At 37.0% G+C, this 25,142-nt stretch overlaps 1 protein-coding gene across 1 annotated transcript in view; it reads left to right on the top strand.

Annotated features, from left to right (window-relative positions):
• Positions 1 to 25,142, top strand: part of POLN (DNA polymerase nu) — a 260,105-nt gene that overhangs the window by 115,459 nt on the left and 119,504 nt on the right. The window contains exons 6-8 of the mRNA XM_072620027.1: positions 734 to 791; positions 6,114 to 6,191; positions 12,346 to 12,460. Coding sequence (XP_072476128.1) covers positions 734 to 791; positions 6,114 to 6,191; positions 12,346 to 12,460 — 251 coding nt within the window. The remainder of the gene's footprint in view (positions 1 to 733; positions 792 to 6,113; positions 6,192 to 12,345; positions 12,461 to 25,142) is intronic.

The raw sequence follows: 25,142 nt of genomic DNA, 5'->3' as shown, positions 1-25,142 counted from the left end.
GTCCCTTACTCCTTCCCCATAACCACTGGACATATATTGTGTTTGTTGTGTGTATTCATCCAAGACCAGGTTGTATTCCTCTACTAAAATGGGAGTTCTTTAAGGACAGAGACTGTCTCATTCTCCTAACTCTCCACAGCAAGGGGCCTGATTGATCCATTGATTGTGGGGTTGATAGCACTTACACTACTTTCCTCACAGGGAACGCTTTTCGTGAGATAGAATGCATTGTAGAAACAGGAGCTATTATTGTTGATGTTATTATTATCATTGAGTAGCTACTACTAAAAGCTAAGTAGATTTATGTAAGACAAACAAGGACTTTTTAATTGCTTTTTTTTTTTCAAAAGAATCATTAACATTCCCAAAGAGTCGGAAAAATTTACTTTTCAGTATGTGCTATGAGGCTTTTAAAGAAGTTAAATGTTTTAATGCTTCAGGCTGCTGAAAGTAACAGAACTAATGACAAGGATTCCAAAGGTTAAAAAAAGGAGGGATTATTATGTGAAATGCTGGTACCCACTAAGGTTAGGCTTCAGTTTTAAGTACAACTTTAAATCATGTTTATTAAATATGAATTTGCTTAATAATGTTTTATTGCATTAAAATTTAGTTTCAAATAAATTAAAATGTTCATAAAGAATAGCAACTTAAATAACTTCATTTATGAGTACTAATATAAGAACTGAATTTCCAATTAATGTCAATCTCTATTCCTATCATTTATTGACAGAATATCCAAGGGATCTCTAAGCACCCAATCCAGATCACTATACACCAGTGTGAGCAAGGTAATAAATTCCCTTCTATTTTGCTTAAAATGGAATTAACTTTTTTTAAAATCTAAAGAAGTTGCCTATTGCTTTTCCATTTTGACTTCTTTATTTTTCAAAAAATTCTTATTCTATGTTAGGGACAGGCTAGTATAGTAGAAAGAGCATTGATTTTGGAAAAAGAAAACCTGGATTTGAATCCTACCTCTGCCACGTACTAACTGTTTACACTTAGAGAAGTCATTTCATCTCTGGGTGTCATTTTCCTCATGCACAAAATGAGGGAGTTGAGCTAAATGACATGAAAGATCCTTTCTAACTCTAATGTCCTATGATTCTTGTTGTATAACTAGGATTGTTAAAGTGCATTTAATGTTCTGTTGTTGGGTTGTTTTCTTTAATTATCATCCTAGATTGTAGCTTATCACCATGGAACTGTTTGAAGTACTGTATAAAGAAATGTTAAACAAATCTGGTCCCTCCCCTTTGTTAGCTCATATTCCAAAAGCAACGGCAGTGAAACAAAGCAAGCAGCCCCAACTCCCCTGCTCTCTCCCACTAACTTCCCAATAAAGAAAAAGACAAAAGGCTGAACACCAACAGAGTAAACTCTCATTAAAAGTCAGAAAACGGATTTTCAGAAATTTTACAGATGAAAGCTACCCTTTTTTTTCTTTTGAAGCAATTCAACTATTGCATTGATAATGGTAAAATTGCTATGGAATTATAAACTCACCTATTAGATTGTGAATTCCTTGAGGTCAGAAACTGTCTTCTTTCATTTTTGTATTCCCAAACATACTGACATATCCTGGACTATATGACTGACCCTGAGCAAGTTACTTAACCTCTCAGTGCCCCAGACAAGCGAGACTATAAATTATGAGTTGATGATTTACACACATAGAGGGAATTTCATAGGCTGGAGTCTTCCTTCACTGACAGAATCACAGGTGTGGCAAAAAAATATCCACAGTATAGAACATATGCCCTTACCACTTGAAATGTGTTTACAAGGAACATTTGGAGCCTCATTTGTATTTGGACAGGTCTAGTTTTCTTTTCATGGAATCAGAGAGAGTTGGAAGGACTTGAGAGACCAAGTCCATTCCCCTTATTACAGACATCTAAAATGTGGACACTGACGTCTAGAGAGGATCAGTGACCTGTCCAGAATCACAGGGGTGGCAAGTGGAAGAGCTCAGATTTGAAGTCAAATTCTCTGACCCTCGGTCCAGAGATCTTTCCACAACACCATGCTATTTTTCCACTTACAAATGTGTCTTACTGAGAAAATGGGATATGACATTTTAGATAATGCATGGTACTTTCCTTCATGAAACCTGCAACCTATTAAGGAGATGTGATATAAAACTATAGTACAAAATAATGCATGAATTTGAGGTCTGAGGGAGGAACTGCCATTATTAACTGGGTGCTTCAGGGAAGGCTTTCTGGAGAAGGTGGTGCTTGAGTTTAGTTTTAAAGGATGTTTAGGAAATCAACAAATTAACGAATTATTGAAGTGAGGGAGGAAGTTCCAATGAGAGACAACAGAGATAGAAAAGCATAAGGAATGTTTATAGGACAGAAAGTAGTATATTTTGGCAATGAGATCTAGTGCACAGAAAATTGGATGTAGAGTCAAGGGAGACCTGGGTACCAACTTAGAATGTCCTCCCCCCTTGAAAAGTTGATTATTCTATAAGGGTTAAAGAGATCTGCTTCAGAAAGGTCTTAAATGGTACTAACGGAAAGTATCTAATAGAAACTTTTATTTCCTTCCAGTATTAATTAGATCATACACAAGTGAAACAGAAGTTCAGTGGTCTCTGTATTTATGTTTTGAAACATAGGACTTTTTCTCTCCAATAAAAGTTTTTAAGAAGTTGACATGTCATGAATAATAATAAAAATTTATATAACTTTTAAATTTTAACCAAGCCTTTTGTATATCTTATCTCATTTGACTATTTTAATCTTCCTGTGAGGTAGGTGCTATTATTACTCCCATTTTATTAATGGGTAAACTGAGGCTTAAAGATATTAAGTGACTTGCCTAGGATCAGATCTTATGTAGTACTTTGTTTTATGCTTTCCTGATATAGTTATCAAGTAGTTTTGAGTAGTATAGTTATCTGTGTTTTGAACTTATTCCTCAACTAAACTGCAAGCTCCCTGAGGGCTGAAGTTATGTCTTATCTACACTTGGATCACCTCCATTCCCAAGAGTGCTCTGAGCATAGCCGTTCATCTGTGGGCCAGGTCCTGGAGATATAGAGACAGAAATGAAACTATCTTTGCCTTCCATAAGCTTATATTCTACTGGGAGGAAATACACCCAGATAAGCAAATGCAAAATATATACACAGGAAATAAAAAAGTAATTTTGGAGATGTTCTACTACTAAAGAGAATCCCCAAAGACCTCCTGATTGTAATGCTTGGGCTGAACCTTGAAGGGAGCTAGGAGTTCCAAAAGGCAGAGATAGAGAGAGAAAAACAGAGGAAAGAAGAGAGGAGACAAGAGAGGAGAGGAGAGGAGGGAAAAGGAAATCATTCCAGCTTTGGAGATGGTCTATTCCTATTCAAAGGCAAAGCCATGAAAGCTAGAGCATGAAGGTGGGGGAAGGGAGAGAGGGAGAGCAGCAAACACACAGTAAATATTCTTGAACTAATTAATGTGATATCCTCCTACTAAAATTTAAATTATGTGAGAGCAAAGTTATATCTTATCTAATCTTTGTATCTCCCTCAGTGAGGAATATATATGAGGCAATTAATGAATGCTTGTTGAATGAATGAGGAGGCTATGACTTGAAATCATTTTGGTACCTTTCAAAGAACATCAGTGTTGGTCCTAACGTAAATGAATGAGTTGCTTTCATTTGTTGGTCCTAATATAAGCAAATGTTTCTTTCCCTTTCTTTGTGCCTTAGTGTATGGGGGCAGCTAGGTGGTGCAGTGAATAGAGCACCAAGGCAAGAGTCAGGAGGAACTGAGTTCAAATCTCACCTCAGATACTTGACACTCACTAGCTGTATGACCTTGGGCAAGTCACTAAACCCCAATTGCCTCCTCCTGGGTCATCTCTAGTCATCCTGATGAATATCTGGTCTCTGGATTCAGATGGCTCTGGAGGAGAAGTGAGTCTGGTGACCTGCACAGACCTCCCTCACTCAAAACAAAGTCAAGTGCAAGTCATGTGATCATTTCTCTGATGGCATGGTCTTCTTTGGCAACGAAGGATGAACACACACATGCCTTAGTGTATGTATGCATGTGTATGTGTGTATATATTTATGGGGACACACATACACACACATATATTCCTACAATGTATGATATATATATTTTAGATATTATATATACACACACATATGTGTGAATATATAGTCTTAAGAGCTTATTAAAACTCCTATAGCCCCATGGTGGTCATGACTGGCTATGGTAAATCACAACAAAGAAGTTGGAATAGATGATCTCCAAGGTTCTCCCATCTGTGATATTCATTTATTCTCAGCTTTTCTGAAATAACTAGTTCTTAAACATTGATTCTATACCTGGAATGACTGAGAGATTATTTTGTTCACTTTCAATAGAATGTTTTCATTCAACTAATTTAATTCAAGAAAAATGTGTTAAGTGCCTACTGTATACAAGGTATTATGGTACCTAGGCAATGGGGATACAAAAATAATTTTTCCCTGAGAAATTTCACATGGATTGGAAATTTGAATAGTCAGGTTATTTTGGAGAATTGACATGGGAATCATAAGATTTAGAATTGAAAAGGATTTTAAAGCTATATAGTTCAACTCATTTTTTAATTAATTTTTTTTAGTTTTCAACATTTACTTCCATAATTATTTAAATTTTCTCCTCCTCCTTCCCTTCTCCCCTCTCCAAGACAGCATACAATCCAATATAGGGCCTACATATACATTCTTATTAAACATATTATCACATTAGTCATGTTGTATAGAAGAATTAGAACGAATGGGAGGAACCATGAGAAAGAAAAACACAAAGAAAGAGAGCAAATAGCATGCTTCAATCTTCATTCAGACTCTGTAATTCTTTCTCTGCATTTTCCATCATTAAGTCCTTTGGAGTTGTTTTAGGTCCTTGCATTGCTGAGAAGAGCTAGTTATCAAAGTCAGTCATCACACAATGTGGCTGTTACTGTGTACAATATTCTCCAGGTTCTGCTCACTTCATTCAGCATCAGTTCATATAGGTCTTTCCAGGTTTTTCTGAAAACTGCCTGCTCATCATTTCTTATAGCACAGTAGTATTCCTTTACATTCACATAGCACAACTTGTTCAGCCATTCCCCAATTGATGGGCATCCCCTCAGTTTCCAGTTCTTGGCCACCACAAAAAGAGCTGCTATAAATATTTTTGTATACATGGGTCCTTTTCCCATTTTCACGTTCTCTTTGGGATACAGTCCTAGAAGTGGTATTGCTGGTTCAAAGAGTATGCACATTTTTATAGCTCTTTGGGCATATCAACTCATTATTTTTGTAGATCAAACCATTTAACAATGATTTTTTTTTAAGGAGCTACTATCTAAGTTACTGTGCTTGATACTTACTAAGTACCTACTATGTATTACATAATAGGCGTGAAGAATATAAAGACAAAATGAAAGAATTCCTGCCTTCAAATAGTTTACATGATATTGAAGGGAAATAACATGTATATACATAAGAAAATGCAAAGTATACTTTAAAAAAATACCAAATGATTTCTGGTAGAAAATGCCTAGCAACTGGGAAAATCAGGATTGGTTTTGTGTAGGAGGTGGAATATGAGCTGAGCTGGAGGATTCTACAAAGTATTTGTGAGGAGGGGGCAGCCTGTATGAAGCAATGGGGCTGGGAGAAAGAAGATCCAGTATGAGGTATGATAGATCAGCCAGTTGGGGTGGAGTGTGTAATATGAGAAGGCTGGTATTGTGCAATAAGCTTGGAAAGGTCTGTTGATGTTAAGTTGTGAAGGACTTTTAAAGGCCAGAGTTCACGTTCTCGTAAAAAGCAAGTGGAAACTGAGGCTCAGGGAAATGGACTGTTTTGTCTAAGGCCCCATAAATAACGCCATGTCATGGGTAGCAGAGGAAGGGAAAGACTCCAAAGCCAGTTTTCCTGACTCTAAATGATGAGTTTTTTCTGTTACCTCAGCATGCTATATAAAGAATATCCATGCTCCAAAGCAGTTAGAGGCAGAAAACTAGACTCTATATTCATTGTAGAATAATGTTAAGATAAGTGTATACCTATCAAAGATTGCTGTGATTTAGTTATTCATGTACTTCCCAATTATATATTTTCTTCAGGGAAAGAAGATGAAAAAACAACTATTTCTCCCAGAACAATGTTTATATCGTCCAAAGGCTATACCTTCCTAGCTGCAGGTACTTTATGACAATTTCTTTTTGTAAACAATATAAAGAAAGTTTGTCTGAAACCATTTTTCATTAGATGCCTTCTTAAAATGTTATGTAAAAAATACTTGAAATATAATCATAGCTTAAATGAATAAAAGAACTGGATAGCTTAAAAAAAACCCAACAGATTGAACAGAACCAGGAAAACATTGTACACGGTTACAGCAATATTGTTCAATGAAGAACTGTGAATGACTTAACTGTTCTCAGCAATATCATAATCCAAGATAATAATAACATAATCCATAATCCAAAGAACTAATGACTGAGCATACTATCCACCTCCAGGAAAAGAACTAATATGATTGAGCACAGACTGCAGCATGGTATTTTTCATTTTATGTTATTTTTTTCATTTTCTTATTTTACAAAATGACTAATATGGAAATGTTTTTCATAACTGCAAGAAAAAAACAGACCATGGTAAATCTTATAAAGTGAAGATGGGATATATTTTCTGTCCTTTCCCCCACAGAGATCAGGATTACTGCCATCTTGGGGTTGAAATTTTCCTATGAAGCAGGCTAATACTACCCATATTATGTAAAAAAAGAAAGTCCATGGCCCCAAATTGTCCATTTAGTGAGAGATCAGAAGTATTAGGTTGTCTAGAGTCAGACTTCAGTTATGAAAAAGGTATGAGATGCTCAGCTAAATTGAACTAGAGCCAGGGAGAAGACTCTGGATCAAGAGGATGAGGAGATTTAGAACTAGAAGGGTACTAAGACACCACCAACTCCTCCATTTTAAAGAAAAGGAAATTGACACCCAGAGAGTCACAGTGGCTTGAGCTTGCTCATGGTAACTAGTCTGTCCCAAAGTCAGTATTCCAGCTGAGGGCCTCTGACTCCAGCGCCTAAGTATGAGTCACTCCCCACAGACCAACATCACTTGAAAAGGAGGTAAAAGGATATTTTAGCCTAGAGTCATCCAGAAGTTTGAAAGAGCAGGAGAACAAGGAAAGTCCAAGATTAAAACATATTCATTGTGCAAGTGTGAGTTGTTAGACAGAGACTCCTAAGGTCAGATTTCTATTCCAGATTTCCCTAAATAAGTTTCAGCTAGACAATTCCCTGTTCTGTTAGTATTACTCTTGGGAAAGTGACTATCCCTCAGATATGGCACACAGCAGAAGCATTCTTTCATACAGTAAATTATCATCATATAATTTCTAGTTTTTGTGAATCTAGATTGTTTCTATAAGTGAAACATAGATCCTTCCTTTGTAGAATGACAGTCCTTGGCTATTCATTTCTCTTCAACTATTTGACAGATATTTCTTAAATATCACTGGAGGAGAAAAAAATCAAGCCTTCCTCCTGCCTTCAGAAGAGGTAACATAAAGCCTCATATAGGGAATATAACATATACAAAAGTAGTTAAAATTCAAACTAGAACATAGTTTTTAAACTATTGGAAAGAAGTTGGGACAAACGAAGTTAGGAGGCCTTAGTTCAAATCGCACCTTATTGTTATTGTTTATATGAAACTTCCTTGAATGAGTCACTTACCATCCCAGAAATTTAGTTTCCTTTTCTTTAGATAAGGGACCATAATTCTTTTACTGCTAGCTTTGTAAGGTTGTGAGAAAAATGTTTAGTATCCTTCAAGTAGCATCTCTAAATATACATACAAGGCTTAGAGTGATTATGAGTAGTAACAGTTTCTCTTTCCCTCAAGCTTCATTAGTTATTTTTTTTCTTTTGCTCATTAAAAGGGCTACTTCTTAAAGAGGCCTATTCACTCCAACTAAGTGAATACCTGAAAAGGCCAAGGTCCCCCACTGCATCCTGGGATGTCTCTAGTCATCCAGATAAATATCTGGTCACTGGATCCAGATGGCACAGGAGAAGAAAGTGAGACTGGTGACCTTGCACAGCCCTCACTCACTCAAAACAAAGTCCAGTGCAAGTCATGTCATCATTTCTCTGATGTCATGGTCCTCTTTGGCAAGAAAGGATGAACACAGCAACAATAAGGGTGGTCCAAATTAAGTCCTCTGAGGCCTTTAGAAAGGAGGGATCATTTCCTTTGGAAAGGAATAGGGAAAGATTCCTGAAGGAGGTAGCATTAGAGCTGGAACTTGAAAGATAGAATTTCTACAGAGGGAAAGGCATGCCAGTCATAGAGAATTGTGTGAGCCAAGGCATGAAGGAAAAGTGAGAGATGTGCAGGATGAAAAACCTGTGCTTCAGTTTGACTGGAAAGAAGATAATTTCCAAGATCCTTCCAGCTCTAAAAATTCAGTCATTCCATTTATATAGTTCCATTTTTGTGATTTAGGAAATACATAAACCTTTCTGTTTGCCCTATGTGAACATTCAACAACAATTTTATGGTCTAAATTTTTAAATTAAAATGTGCTAGTGGCCCAAGCTGGCCTTATAAAAGGACTCGTGAATGTGAAAGAGTGCTGGATCCCCTCTCAGGTTCTCAGAGTTAGAGGGAACCTCACAGGACATCTAGTCCACCTGAGCAGCAATGCCATCTATAATGTCCCTGATATGTCCAAAAAAGTCATCATCCGGACTTGGCTGGAAGAGTTCTCTTGATGAGAAGCCCCATTCCTCTTTGAGAGAATTTTAATATTTAGGAAGTTTGAAATCTGTATTTCTGAAACTCCCCCTTATTCCTGCCTCATCCCCAAAATCGCTCCTACTTTTGCCTTCTGGAATCAGGTAGAACAAATGTAATTCCTTTCCTACTTGTTAAGTATAAAGAACTCATCTCTATCATGTCCCTGAAGTGTCTGGGTTTGTGTCATGAAAATGAGGGAAAGTGGTTAGAAAATATTGTTTTTGTTGTTGAGTTGTTTAGTGGTATCTGATTCTTTGTGATCCCATGGAACACAGCACGCCAGGCCTTTCTATCCTCTAATATTTTTTATCCAAGCTCATGTTTGTTGTTTCTGACACTACCCATCTCATCCTCTACCATCCTCTTCTCTTTTTGCCTTCAATCTTTCCCTACATCAGTGTTTCCCTACATTTTCCAATGAAACCTATCTTCTCATTATGTGACCAAAGTATTTTAAAACTCAGCTTCAGGATTAGAAAATGGGCTCTCTTCAGTTCCTTCAACTTCCTGTCCTAACGCTAGTTCCAACTCTGAATATTCCATTTTAGTAATTGGTGCTCCTTGGGAGAACTAAGAGTTACAGTAGAGGGGAAGATACATTAGACTACATGAGGGCTGCCACCATTATGAAAAGCCATGAATATTTTTGTTCTCCCTGAACTAAGAAACCTTCTCAGATTCCCCCTACTCAAAGTGTTCTTTCGCTTTTTGAATTTTCTAGAACACATGGTAGTGCTCCTTTCTTCTTATGACCTTCTACTCTGAATAATGTACATGTTATATTCTCCTCCCCTTGCCCAGTAGATGATTTTTTCTTTGAGGGCAGAGACTGTACCTTGTCACACTGCTATTGATTCTCCCCCTCTCCTCCCTATCCCATCCCTTGGTTTTCCTCCTACTGTTCTCTCCCAGTTCCCTGTGGCTGTCTTTATCCTGTTTTTACATCATCTACAATACCCGAATCTCCTTCTCTTCTTTCCCTCTCAGAGAGCCATCTGTTTTAACAAAGAAGTAAAAGAAAACTAGTAATCACAACTAACCAAAATATTGAAAAAGTATGACATTATATGCAGAACTGATACACATAGACTCTCATCTCTTCAGAGCAGCAGGGGAAGTACCTTCTCATGTGGACCTTAGTCTTCTGCTGTTCTGCCACATAAATTTCTCTTTTGCATCTGCCAATCCTCTGTGCTCAAATTACTCAAACATTCCAAGGTGACCATACCCCAAGATTATTTCTTGACTATCTTTTGGTAGTATAGAAACATCCCTTTTCATCCCTTATCCTAAAAGCTACACCCCAGATGAGGTCTGGTCTTTTGAATCTTGTGCCCAACCTACCTTGCCCCGAGAATAAACATTCCTAGTTAATGTTCTGCTTGACATATGCTTGTTGATGAATTGTTTCTCTTGGTGATTGGTTATAAGAAAGGAAGGCAAAAGCAAGAGAGGAAGATAATTTGGATTAAAGATTTCTGTCTGTATTAGTTAAGAGACTGAGAAAATGGCAAGTAGAGAAGTCTGCAGGAATCAGTGTGTGGGATTCAGCAGTGAGCCTAAATGGGAGCAGAGTTTGGGAAAGTATAAAAGAGGAAACAGTAGGTGGTTAATTGTGTAACTGTTCCCTCAGCATAGTCCCTGTAGCAAAGGGTATGGCCACCATTCACCCTGGCCAAAGAATGTCAAGGCCAGTTTGTCTTCATTTCTTTTGATGTACCCCCAAAAAGATTGACTAAAGTAGTTTCTCTGTGTCACATGCTATTTTTCTCCTCCTGATGTCTTCCCAGTGCTTTTGCATCTCAAGTCAACCCTAGAGAGAATTGTGAGGTTGATAGAGTTGGACTATGGTAGCCTTCTTTTTTTTTTTCTCTCCCAGCTCCCATTTGGGAGTTACCCCCATCAGTCATTTAATAACATATTTACTGAGCATCTATAAGTGCAAGTACCCTTACATAGTTTTACTGCCCCCAGACGATGCTTTCTGCTCTGGACCCTTCATGATCTGTTTCCTGCTCTATTTTGCTTTCCTATTATCTAAACCTCCCTAAGTCCATGTCTTATATGAAGCACTTTGCAAACTTTGAAAGTACCATATAAACAAAAAGCATTACCTGCCATTCTCTGAGGTCACCAACAAACTAATCTGATGAGTAAATTCATGATAAACTGTCCATGACTAATAAAAGAGCACTGGGTTTGAAGTTAGAAGATGTGGATTCAGATCCTTGCTCTAATTCTTAATACCTGAATGACCCAGACAAGTCTCTTATCTTCCTTAAGCTTAAGTTTTGAAATGTGTGAAATGAGTGGATTAGACTCTTCAGTTCTAAATCCTCTGACAGTTTTAATGTTTGCATTTGATGGGGTGCATGTGGTCCTTAACCCAAAGACATGAGGAATGTGGGGATTTGGGAGACTATGTAGTATTAGACAAGTATCTGTGGCTGGCCTCAGAGCCAGAAGACTGGGGCTGAGGTTCTGCCTCTAACACAAACTGTTTGTGTGATCGGAAAGAGATGCCCTGAGAGTGATGGCATCAAGATAATAACCAAGTTACATGGAAGATATTGGATAAATAATGGATGGTGCACTAGTGACCAAAGAGGGGAAGAGATGCCAGAGCACAGATGAGAGGCAGTTACTTGTTTCCTCCATCATTGCCCACACCCCTCACTCTACATACTGATCCAGTGACATGGACATACTTGGTGTTCCTAGAACAAGTTACTCCATCTCCCCTGACTCCAGACGTTCTCACTAGTTGTCTACCATGCAAGGTTGTACTCTCTCATGCTCAGTTCCTGGTTTCTCTGGTTTTCTTTAAGTTCAACTAACTCTCTATAAATTAGGAAAGTATCTTCATGAGTTGCCCTGGCCCTCAGCATCAGCAACAGATTGAACACCTGTATTGTGTCCACTGTAAATCTTCTCTAATCTAAACATTCCCAATTCCTTCAGTGTGTTTTCTAGTCCTCTTGCCATCCCAGCCACCTTCTTCTAGACACATTCCAGTTTGTCAGCATACTTGCAAATGTGGTTACCCCAACTTGGACTAACTTCAAATGTGATGTGCCCAAGCTAAGAGACAGTCATCTCTCCAGACACTCCATTCTGCTTCTTTTAATGCAGCCTAAGACCATGTGGGCTTTTTCAGTCAATCAGTCAGTCAATAAGCATTTATTTAGTGCCTCCTTTGTGTCCCTGTGCTAAGCACTGGAAATTCACAAAGAGGCAAAAGATAGTTCCTTTGCTGTAGAAGCTCATACCCTAATGAAGGTGACAGCAAGCAAACATTGATGTACAAAATGGCAATATGCGGGATAAATAGGAATAATAAACAGAGGGAAGACACAGAGGTTTTCACTTCATTTTCAAAAACATGAATTGTCATTTGGTACTGTATTTGTAGTCATTTAAAACTGTAGTACTTTGGGCCACAAACGTGAGGGATCATTGCTGCTGTAATGGGGGAAACAGGAGGAGAGAAGAAAGCTGAAGGAGCTGGTTAAAAGACTGAACTAAAAGTAAACCTGTTTGTCAGACTTTTCACAGATTGAATTGCGCATCCTTGCTCACCTCTCTTGTGATCCAGAACTTCTGAAGCTTTTCCAGGAACCAGAGAGTCTTGATGTGTTTGTAAGCTTGACTTCTCAATGGTAAGACAGATTAACTTACAACACTACCAGATGTACGCAGTGCTGGTGTGATTAAAATGGTCTTTAGTTCTTCCACGTGTTTTAACAAAGAATTAAACTGTTTACAGTAGTTACTCATTTTTGCCAACCTGTCACATTTTGAAAAGAAGAGTGGATAAATAGTGTGTCAGAGGATTTCATAATCATGAAAGAACTGATATCATCAACATTTATATTTCACTGTAGTACAGGGTGAAACACTAGAGACTAGTAGGAAAATAGAAAGTGTAATAATAATGCTTGACATTAATTACATGTTCTTACCCCTCTCTCTCCCCAACCTAAAAGAGACACCAAAGAGTAAAGTTGGTCCTTTAACTTTCCTGATTTTCTTTTTGATAGGAAAAAAAGATTGAAGCTACAGTAAACACTACGTAAATAACAGAAAATAACACTAGAATTTGGATTTTCCTAATAATACCTGAGTATTATAACCTTAAGTTTAATAAATTCCTTTACACACATTAATTCATTTGATCCTCATTCCTCTATGAAATGTGGACTATTGTTATCCCCATTTTTACAGTTAAGGAAACTAAGACTGAGAAAGAGTAAGAGACTTACCCAGAGTAAAGTTAGTCACAACTAATGTGACCCAAAGCAGTTTTGAAGTCTCTCTTGCTAACTAACAAAGGCCAGAAAATATAAAAATTAAGTGGCCAACTTTTAAATAAAGAATTCAGGAATAATATTCTCAAATGAAATTAACAGAGATGTCAAGTAAGTTACTGTGTTTTGACTAAAAAAGTAATTTAAGAAAAAAATACCTATGAATATTTTTGTAGGAGCTGGGCATGCTGGTAGCCTAGAAGGAAAGTGGGAAGTTGATATGATATAATACAAATTGTCTGGGTAGAATCTTATTTCTGCAGAAACATTGTCAGTTATGCTTGTGTTACTTAACACTGAGCCCATCCATTGGGTCTAAGAAATTCACGATAGTGCTAAATCAGGTCTAGGAAGTATTTACTTAGAACACAGTGAAATGGAGAGTTGGCCATTGTACAGTAATTTAGATAGACAGCTAAACCACCTCAAATTAGCCTCCCCAGTCACTTGGAGACCTGAATGATCTGGCTTGCTTTGTCTGCATCAAGTTACTTTTAAGAGAGCCAAATCTCTGCTTCTTCTGGGCAAGCCCAGCCCTAATGTCTTCGTTGTACTAGGTGGGAAAAGTGGAGTCTTGCAGTTTTTAATATGATATATGATTGACAGGCTTTCAGAAAATAGCACCAGAAAAAGTATATCACTAACCAGAAAATAGGCTATTTCAGCCTGTGTTTATGGAAGCATAATGGGCAATTGAAATAATCAGTCTGCAAAAAGAAGACCAGAAATAAAATGAAAGAGGAAGTAGGCAAGGTTTACAAGCATGGAAAGAATTATTTTAAGTATTTGCTACAGTAAAGAACTCCAAGTTTTAGAACATATTTTTTATTAATTAGACAGGGTGGTATTCTGATCCACTGACTAGATAGTAAGCTCCTTGAGGAGAGGCAGAATCTGGGTCTTATTTCTCTCTGAATCATACTGGAGCTCAGCTCAGGCCCTATACATAGTTGGCACTTAGTTTTTGTTGGCATTAGTTTTTGTTGAAATATTTTGCTCTACAAATTTAACATCATCTAAAAACATTGATGGAATTGCCCCTTGGAAATTTCTCTTTACACGGGGTGTATGTATATTTTCATTCTCATGTCTTCAGATATTTTGTTTTGTTCAGATAGTATGTACATGGCTTTGGATAGCTATCAACCTTTATAGCTGTCACTGATAAAGTATTACTTCCATATATTTTTGTCAGACAATACCAATATCTTCAAAAGAGCCACTTCAGACTCTTAATGAGTTGCTCACACCTAAAAAAAATTTGGAGCATTCACACTAGAAATAGGATTTCTTGCCTTCATGTTCTCCCTTGCGTTATAAGAATTATTCAAATTTCTATAGCACCTCAAAGTTTATAATATACATTTCTTAAAAGAACCCTGTGAGGTTGTCCGTATGTGAGATAATAACTTCAGAATCATTAAGCAACTTGCTCAGGGTCATACAATATTAAGTTTTAGAACTGGGACTTGAACCCACACCTCTTCATCTAATACCACACTGTCTCTCAAAGAATAAAAGTTAGAATGGTAACATAAATCCTTATAGGTTTTAGAGCTGGAAGGAGCTCTAGTTATCCTCTAGTCCAGAACCCCCATTTCATAGATGACACCACTGAGGGTCTATAGGAAGTAATTTTCCCGATGTAACACAGATAGCAGGTAGCAGGATTAGGACTGAACTCAATTCTTCTTACTAACTTTAAGTGTAGTGATCTTTTCATGGTGCCATGCTTTCTTTGATGAGCTACAGAAAAAAAGACCAATTTATCTTTGGACAGTGGTAGCAGGGTAATTCCCTTTCAGAAGGAAGGATCCACAGTATGTGATACTATGTGAATAATGAGCCCTTGTGGAAATGATTGTTACCAATGGGAAAGCAGAACAGCAGATGGGGGATGGGGGTTGAGGGGTAGGAATGACCAGCTAGATCAAAAAGAATCTTTTAAAATAGTTGTTTCGTAGAGATGCCTCATTATTTCGCTTTGATAAGAAAAAGAAGGAAGTACTATAACAAAGAAAAAGTGAGGAAATAGGCATTAGTCCAGTGTTGGCTGGAGTATAGTTAGTAGGTAAGTCTTCAACAAGCATTTCTTAAGTGCTTCATATGTTCCTGGCAGTGTGCTAAGTACTAGAGAGACAAAAAGAGGCAAAAGACAGTTGCTGTCCTGAAGAAACTCGCTGGTCTAAGGGAGAGACAATGTGAAAACAACTAGGTGTTACCCTTCTACTCCACCCCACCATCCCCTCCGCTGTAAAAGCTCTTTTGTGCCTCCTTTATGTGCGATAATTTTCCCCATTCTTTCTCTCCATTCCTCCTTCCCCCAGTGCATGTCTGGAATATTAAAATACATTAACATATTTGTGGGAAACGAAGGAAAAAGTTCCATTTCCACAAGGTCAAAACTTTCAGTGGAGAAAGTTAATCAGAATTGTGACCTAGTAGAGTCAAGTGAAGAAGGTTAGAAACTTGTGCGGAGGCTTGATGAGCTATTTGAGGGAAAGCCTATCAGAGAGAACATGAAGTTATTGTACGGACCTAAAAATTCAACTGTGCTTATTAATGATGTATAGTGAGTGTGTCAAAAGATTGTGACCCTAAAGAGAACAGACCAGTCCATCCTCTGATAGGAGGATCTGTCCTGCACTAATTTTATAAAAACGCCCTCACTTCCGTATCTCTGTCTCTGTCTCTCTCTCTCTCTCTCTGTCTTTGTCTCTCTCTCTCTTCTCCTTGGCCAAAGTTTTCAATTCCTCTGAACACTACTTTAAAAAAATTTCCTTGATACCTTTTTGTGTGTCAAGCACATATCTCACAATATTCACCTTGTTTTTCAAGCACTGTTTCTCTCATACTTATATGCTATAAACAAGTCAACAAACAGTAACAGTGCTATATTGTGTCTTTTACCCGATGATAGAACTACAACATAGGCACTTAATACTTAATGAACTGAATTGAATTGTGAGGGTAATATGGAATTCATTTATGAAAACTTTCCTATTCCTTTATCACACTTTCAGAAAGGACAACCTCAATATAGATGTAGATCATTTGCATAACCATTTTGAAGAGACTTTTAAAAGAAGCATGTGGGGTAGATGTCCTCTCAAATACCTCTTAGAGGTCTAATAATACATCCGTGATTTTTTCCACTTGTTCACTATCTTTCCCTTTCAGATAGCTTGAAAATCAAGCCCACAATGTTTTCCTAATTGTATTTCCTCCATCATGAATTTCTTCTTCTAAGTATACTTGCTTTTATCTCGCTGTTGTTCTGTCTTTGTCTTCTTTAACACCAACTCCATTTTCTTGTATGGTACATCAGGGACTGTGGTGTTAAAATCTCAATGTGGCTGGTTCACTGTTATCAATGATAAAAAATAATTTGTTATAGAAATGTTGCTAGATCTGTTCTATCTGGCTTAACTGGCTCCTATTCCAAACATGGCAGACTTAAAGCATTATGCAAATGTGTTTTTGTCAACATCATTATATGCAAATTATAATTTAAAATGAATTAATAATTTAAAATTAAATTAATAATATACGGAAAACTCCCCTATAATCTATTTTGAACAAATAATTTAAAGATCATCACTTTGATGAATTTGTCGTTGCATTCCTGTGGTGTGGATCACTATTTTTCCATCCCTTCTTGTCTTATTTGGTTCTTATTCATGCTTTCCATAAACTCTCTATAAAGGACTTACTCAATGGGGGCTAAAGGCTTTCCTCTTATCTTGGAATATCTATTATTTTATACCCTTTTGCTATCTGCCTGTTATCCTTAATTCTCATTTTGAGATTGTTCTACCTCCTTCTCTGATCATAAACATACCCAATTAGGGTTTTTATGTTGCTTTTCCCATATTATCATTGATAACATGATATAGCTATTATCCTTTGTGTTGTCATTTTAATTCTGCCAAGCCTACGATGTCATATAAAAGTACCAGGAGAAATATCAGCTCTGCAGCCAGTTCATTACCCAGTTTCAGTGTTTGTCTAAGATATACATACTGATGGGCTAGTTCAATGAGTGTCAAATACCACATTATAGCCTGGGCAATATGTTTTTCATCCACTTTGGTTTTTCCTTATAAATAATTAGAACAATTATTTTAGAATAAATGAATGAATGAATAAGTGAAACATTCATTAATGAATTACAATGTGCTAAACACTGGAGGTACAAATAGAAAAGTAAGACAGTTCCTACTCTCCAGGAGCTCACATTCTAATGGGGGAGAGAACTTGTGTGAAGATTTCAGCTGCCAATCAGATGGAAAAATCCTATGGGTCTTAGGGTACAAAGCAGGTGGTAATATCTCTTTTTTACTGTCATTTCCATTGATAAAACTATATCAGTTTCTGATACTGAACCATTTAACAGTGCTGAAGACTTTGGTGGCAAGAACTTTCCTTTCTAGGTCTTCATTAGCTATGGCTATAGCACCTGCAGGAGCAGTTGCTGAGTTGCTTTTCCACAAGGGTTGCTTCCAGGAATAATGACTGAGGACATTGAGCTGGAAGCATTGCTAGACCTGTTGTGGTCTAAGGGTGCTGAGAACCTTGTGTGAGAGACACATTTGACACACAGAAAGATATCAAGGAAAATTTATTAAAGTAGAGTTCAAAGGAATTGAACACTAGGTCAAAGCTGACTCCACCTGTCTTGGGAGGAGGGAGTGCCTTTTATGTTCATTATGAACAGGTAGCTTCCCAGTAAGGTTACAGGAAGACTGCAATTTGTTCAGACCAATGGCAGCTTCTTTTACTGTTCTGAATTTTGGACCTCCTGCAACACTATCCATTGCCACATGACTTCATGTTCTCCTCTCTGATAGGCTTTCCCTCAAACAGCTTGTCAAGCCTGCACACAAGTTTCTGACCTCTAACCTGACCATGCTAGGTCACAACTGATCACCCAAAACTATGGAAATAGAACTTCCTTGTTTTCCAAACCTGAAATTTAAGGGCAAAAGGAGTGGGTCTGCCTTGAAAGAATTCAACTCAAGCCTTCTTTCAGTCAGAGACAAGGTTTATTAAAACACAGGTTAGGTTGGGTAAGATTTTAACAGTTCTTGAACTGGGTAGATGAGACTGACCCTTTTTATAGGGAAAAACATCTGTGGGAAGATTTGAATGGAATCAAGGAATGGCCAATAGCCTGGGGTGATCCAGAGGTAACAGACCATGGAAGCCTGGACTGGATCAGAGGTAACAGAGAATCGAAGGTTGGGTCCGGGTCAGAGTCACAATGAAAGGACCCTTGAAAAGATTATTCTGGACTGGCCCATGGGGGAAAGTTCAGGGGAAAAGTTCAAAGGAGTGAGACTGGTTCAGAGCCCATATCCTGTCAGTCCCAAGACTCTTGGGTTCAAAATCTTAGACTGTCTCAGGGCCTGAGGGAAGATAATGGTAAAGATAGTGATGGTGTTTTGATTTGCCTGGCACATACTACCCTTCTGTCTCTTTCCCAAATTACCATAATGTTTCAACCAGGCTGGTCTTCCTGCTCCATGAGTAGCAGTTGATTGGCAGTTGTGGGGATGCTCTGCCCCGCTGCCACAGAATTTTCTTCCCCTGAGGATGGCCATGAGGGCTGAGCTGGAAGCAAGACTAGTAGTATTGGGGGAGGGGAGGCACACTACCAGTCCTAGGGCTTTTGTGCCCAACTGCCTTTTGGTGGCAGGTAGACAATAATTACCATGGATGATGAGAATGATGGGCACCTTCTCCAGACAGCTTTCTCCCTTTTGCATTATTGTGGATCTCTCCAATGATCAGTGTTATCTACAAATATGAACATTTAAAGAACTTAACCATTAATATAAAAATTTTCTTTTGTTTGAACTTTTTGAAAGATATCCTCTTTGACCCTGACATATGCCTCTATTGAGCACATAGCCCCTGTTTAACAGCTTGATTGTTATCACTAGTCAGCAGATTATTGAATAAGATTACCCAGGTAATCATTTATAGTTTTCGATGGTTTTGATGCTCAGGTGAAAGATGTCTTCTCAGTAGTCTTTAAGGCTGTATTTATCAGTGGTCTGTGTATGGTTCACTGGAGAAAATTGCCTTGAAAGTATTTATGTTGCAAAAAACTAGAAATGAAATAAATGGTCAATGATTGACTAAGTAAATTATAGTACATAAATGGAATGGAATGCTGTTGCACTTCAAGGAATGATAAATATGAAGAATTCAGAGAAACATGACAATTTGTATGAATTGATGTAGAATGAAGAGTGCAGTGCCAAAAGAATCATATGTACAAAGACTGCAGCAATACAAATAAATTCAGAATGGTGAATGATGTGTCATCCATCAGTGTATCAAACTTCCATTCTTCCTTAGGTACAGAAGAGATCATATCCAAATGGAGTGGTTCCATTATTGTTACTGATGAGAATAGATCACTTTGTAACAAAGGACTGAAGGCATGTTGTATATATGACTATATCCCTAAATGCCACATACAGTTAAGATATGATCATGCTACTTCATGGTTCATATATATTCTACATTTGGAACCAAATGAACATTTTAATTATTCATGAAGTTCACCATAATCATGTTTTCAGAGAGAAGTGTTACTAATAAGATAAGTAACTAGTTTGAATCCCCTCCTAAATAAAAAAGTACATGGTCACTTTTCCTAACTACCTTTTAACTAATGGTTGTTCTCATGAGCCATACTCCTTAAGTGAATGCTTTAGACTCTTCCTGTTCTCATGAGCCATACGCCTTAAGTGAATGCTTTAGACTCTTCCTGTGATAAATGCATTTTAAGGAATATAAATCTTCTCTGCCTTTAGTGACTTTTTATCTTCATTGAAATACCCATCACTCTGATTTAATATAGTAGCAAATTGGTAGTCTTCTAATACACAACACAGTAAAAGATTGTTAAAACAAGGTGACCATACTATTTTCAAAGATGTTGTAATTTTAAAAGTGATTAGAAAGTAGCAATCAAAATGCAGTGTGGAGTAGTGGAAAGAGTGTAGAACTTGGCATTAAGAGACCTGGGTTCAAATCTCAGCTGTCATTTACTAGCTATATGACAGTAGGCAAATGTCAGTGTCAGTTCTCTTCATGTGTAAATGAGAATAACAATACTTTAATGCATCTGTGATTTCATTCATATTTTCTCCACCCATTCAGACCACATACTGCTTGTGTCCAAATCTTTACATAAATATTCTGTGAAGGATCTGCCTCCTCTCCTTCCCCAAACTGGAAGCCTTTCTTTGGTGATTTTGACATTTCATAAATACCAATATAACAATCAGGCTGCCCTTAGTTTTGCCATAGGGGTGGTCCACCACCTTTTCTGCTCAAATGAGTCCTTTGTGATGTCTTTCAGGCTTCTTCTCATGTGCAAGTCCTATCCTATTCTGTTGTCAGCCTCTTGCCTGCACCATATATCTTTCTATTACCCTTTGGGCTGCCTACAGTTTTTATTCTTCAGAGTTCATGGGGATTACTGCAAGACCATAGTTAACAGAAAAAATTGTGGCAGAGAATCCTGCCTACAATAGAAACAAGAGTGCACTACCTACTTCTTACAAGTGTTGTATGGAAAGCACTTTGCAAAGCACTACAGGACTATGAGATGTTATCATTACTAGCCTCCCAGAGTCATTGAGAGGAAAGTATTATGTGAATGGTTAAGTGCTACAACAAATGCAAGCTATCATGATGGTTGAATTGTTAAAAGATCATTTGGGCATAGTAGCTAGTGTCATGGCAAATAAGTGCAAGTCTTTATAAGTATAGTACAGCAAGTACCTCTGAGACCTTTTTTAGATGAATGCTTAATTTTCCATTGTATTGATCAGAGTAGCCAAGTCTTTCACAATTGATCATCTTTACAACATTGCTGTTACTGTGCTTAATGATCTCCTGGTTCTTCTCACTTCTCCTTTCTCCCAGTGCATCCCTCATGTGAAAATTTGATAAACATGACTTCAGCCAAATTATTGATAAAAATGTAGACAGACAAAGATTCAAGTATTTGAAATACTGTCAAATGGAAGAGGGATTAGACTTGCTTACTTGGTCTAAGGGAGAAGAACTAGGAACAGTGACTAGTGGCAGCATGACAGATCTGAGCTTAATATAAGGAAAAACTCCCTAACAATGAGATTAACCAAAGCAAAGTGAATTTCCTATCCCTGTAGGTCTTATAGTGGAGCCTGGATGATCACTTGTGCTTGAAATGGGTTCCTGTTTAGATATAGAATATACTATATAGTACCTGAAGACCCTTTAAAATCTGAGATTGTAGGGTACTGTGATCAGATCCTCAATAATAATTTACTGAGATTCTTTGATATAATGGGTACCCAGGCTTAGTCATTTGGTTCAGCCCCATTCTGACATGACCCCAATCCTGGCAATGACATACTAGGACATAAACAAGTATTCCTTCACTGGAGATTCATTTAAGGTATATTTGCAATTTTAATTAGTTAGATTGATTGGGTTATATTATTTGTTTCTATGACATATTGTTTTGAGGGAAACAGAAGTATTGTGAGTATTCTGTGAAATCAGAGGACCTGAATTCAAATCCTGGCTATTATTTACTAGATTTGTGATGTTGGGCAAGTCACTTCACTTCTCCAGTGATTCAGGTTTCTGATTTGTAATATGAAGGAGCTGGATTTGGTAACTTCAAAGATCCTTTCCAACTCTAAAGAGCTGTATCCTACATACCCTGTGCTTTTACACCTCTGTGTTTCTGCTGGTTTCGTATGTCTGAAATGTTCTCCCTCCCCCTATTGTGTTCAACTCAAATGCTACCTCTTCCAGGAAGCCTTATTTACTCTTTCTTGTCAGTAATTACTACCAGATCTCAGGTAACATTTAGCATACATCTGTCTAACGTATTTATCAGGTAAATTATATTTATCTATGGCTGAATTATTTCACCCTACTAGACTGAAGGCAGGTGTTTTTATATTTAATATCCCTTCCCCTTTCTCCCAGTGCATCTCTCTTTCTCACCCCTTAATTTTGTTTTTTTTTAGATATCATCTCATAATAGCCAACTCATACCTGTGCCCTCTAAGTATATTCTGTCTAACTGCCCTCATAATGAGAAAGTTGTTAGGAGTTACAAATATCATCTTCCCCTGTAGGAATACAAACAGTTTTACCCTTATTGATTTCCTTATGTTTTCTCTTTCCTGTGTACATTATTATGCTTCTCTTGAGTTTTCTCTTAAAATGTCAAATCTTCTATTCAGCTCTGGTCTTTTCATCAGGAATGCTTGAAAGTCCTCTATTTCATTGAATATACATTTTTTTCCTTTGAAGGATTATACTCAGTTTTGCTGGGTTGATAATTCTTGGTTGTAATCTTAATTCCTTTGCTGTCCAGAATATCATATTTCAAATCCTCCCGTCCTTTAATGTAGAAGCTGCTAAATCTTGTGTTATTCTGACAGTGGCTCCACAATATTTGAATTTTCTTTTCTTGGCTGCTTGCAACATTTACTGCTTGACCTGGGAGCAGTTTTCATTTAACTGTTTTGACATTGTTGTATTCTTCTGAGTTTGTGTTTTCATTTTTCCCTGTTACCATTGTAACTTTCTATGATTGGGTTCTTTTGTTGTGTTTTGCTCATTTTCTAGCTTATTTCATGATTTTTAATTTTATATTAAAGTTAGACTCTGCTCTTGGGATGGAGGAGATACTGTCCCAAACTTCTCGTGCTGGGGCATGGGGCCTCACCAATTCGACTTTTTAAGGAGTTTTTCTCTTCAGTGATTTTTTTGTACAACTTTTTTCATTTGACTAATTCTGCTTCTTAAGTAGTTTTCTCCAGTGGATTATTGTGCCTCTTTTAACATTTGATCTGTTTTGTTTTTAGGATGTTATTTTCTTCAGCATTTTTTGTGTCTCCTTTACTAAGCTATTGACTTTTTTTTCCTCTCTTTTTTTTTGGCCTCACTCTCATTTCTTTTCCCACTTATTCCTCTATGGCTCTTATTTGATTTTTGAAATCCTTTTTGAGCTCTTCCAGAAATTCTTTTTGGCCTTGAGGCCACTTCACAGGGTCATGTCTTAACTAAATTTTATGTCCTTCCCAGTGCCTAGCAAAGTAGGTTTATTTAATGCTTATTTGTTGAGTGGATAGATAGATGGATGACTATACAGGACAACAAAAAGTGCCATCAAAGGGTTCTTGGTCACTAGTCGAAAAATCATTTTTTTCAGTCACACCTGCTATAGGTGTTATAAGTATATCTGTCTCTCTGAGTATTGTTCTATCCAAGGTAAACATAACCATTATCTTGTAGTATCTGAAGAGTTGTCATAGAGAAAAAGAACTAGAGCAATTTTGCTTGGTTGTAGATAAAAGAATTTGGAGGAACAAGAGGAAGTTTTGAGGAAGCAAACTTCAACTCAATATAAGAAAGAGCCTTCAAACATCTAGAGCTATCTGAAAACTGAATGAACTGCCTAATGAAGTATTGACTTCCCCATCAAAGGAAGTATTGAGGCAGAAGTTGGATGACCACATGTTGGGAATATTATAGAAAGGATTCATCATTGGACTACCTCTTATGTATCTTCCAACTCTAAGATGTTGTCCCTGAACCCCTAAAATTCATTAAATTAACTCACTTTTGTTCACCAAATATTTTTTTTAAAAGTCTGCATGTTCAAGGCCTTAGACTGTTGTTTATATCACTGGGAAGTTCACTGAGAGATTTGCCTCAAATCAAACTGTTCTAGGTACTTGGGATGTATAGGCAAAAAATCAAATAATTTCTACCTCAAGCAACTTACCTGCTTTTTTATAACATTTAAGAATAATAACTGCCAATTCCATAACATTTTACCCTTTCAAAGTGCTTTCCTGATAACAACCTTGTGAAGTTTATAATGTAAGTTATTATCTATATTTTACAAGTGGGGGAAGTAAGAATTAATGACTTGCCCTAAGTCATATAGCTAGTAAGCATCAAAGGCAGAAAATCGACTGCTTAGTAGAGTATTACGTCCAGTCTGGGTTTTATAACTTAAGTAAAATTTGTATCATTTGAAGAGAGTCTAGAGCAAAGCTCCAGGATTAAAAAGTTAGAAAAATCAGAATGATACTACATATTCTAGAGATTAACAACAACAATAATAATAATGTATGACATTTACATAATGCTTCAAGGTTTGCTCCTTACAACAACCCTATGAGATAAGTACCAGAAAAGATAATGCTTTAAGGAAAAGTTGGGATGAGATAGCTGTAGACCCTGGACAAGGTTTGAAAATTGTATTCTCTGTTATCATATTGCTCCCTTGAGTCTTCAGATTTTTGCTGCTAATGCTTGACTGATTTTTATCGCAAAATAATGCCTTCTCTTCTGTGAAAAAAAATGGAATTCCTAATATTTAGAAGATGTGGATTTATAAATAGTTGTATTAAAAGTGCCCCTTTTGATTTTGTAGAACTAGACACAATAATAGCAAAATTAATTTGGAGGAACAAAAGGTCTAGAGTTTCAAAGGAGATATTGAAAAAAGAAAAGTAGGAATGAAGAAAGAAAAGCACTCCCAAACCTCAAATTATTCTATGAAGTAATAGCCATCAAAACTATTTGGCACTGGTTTAAAAAAATTAGAAAAAAAGAACAGTGGAATAGACTAGAAAATCAGAGTCAACGGATAACTCATGTTTTGATAAACCTGAGAACATGAATTAGTTTAGGAAGAACTGTCTGTTTGACAAGAACTACCAGAAAAAGTGGAAACAAATTTGGCAGAAGTTAGATGTAGACTAGTATTTTAAACCATATGTTACAAAAAGCTCAAAATCAATACATGATTTGAACATAAAAGGTCCAACATAAAAAATATAGAAAAGGATGAGATCAGATACATTTCATAGCCATGGCTAAGAGAAGAGTTCTTAACCAAACAAGACATAGAGACAATCACAAAAGATAAAATAGATAGTTTCCAAAGCATGAAATTGAAATGCTTTTGCACTAATCAATGCAACCAGTTTAA

This window comes from Notamacropus eugenii, chromosome 6, assembly GCF_028372415.1.
Source record: "Notamacropus eugenii isolate mMacEug1 chromosome 6, mMacEug1.pri_v2, whole genome shotgun sequence".
In the NCBI taxonomy this organism is placed as follows: Eukaryota; Metazoa; Chordata; class Mammalia; order Diprotodontia; family Macropodidae; genus Notamacropus; species Notamacropus eugenii.
The sequence above is the reverse complement of the archived record's forward strand: the minus strand, read 5'-3'. Positions and strand labels throughout refer to the sequence as shown.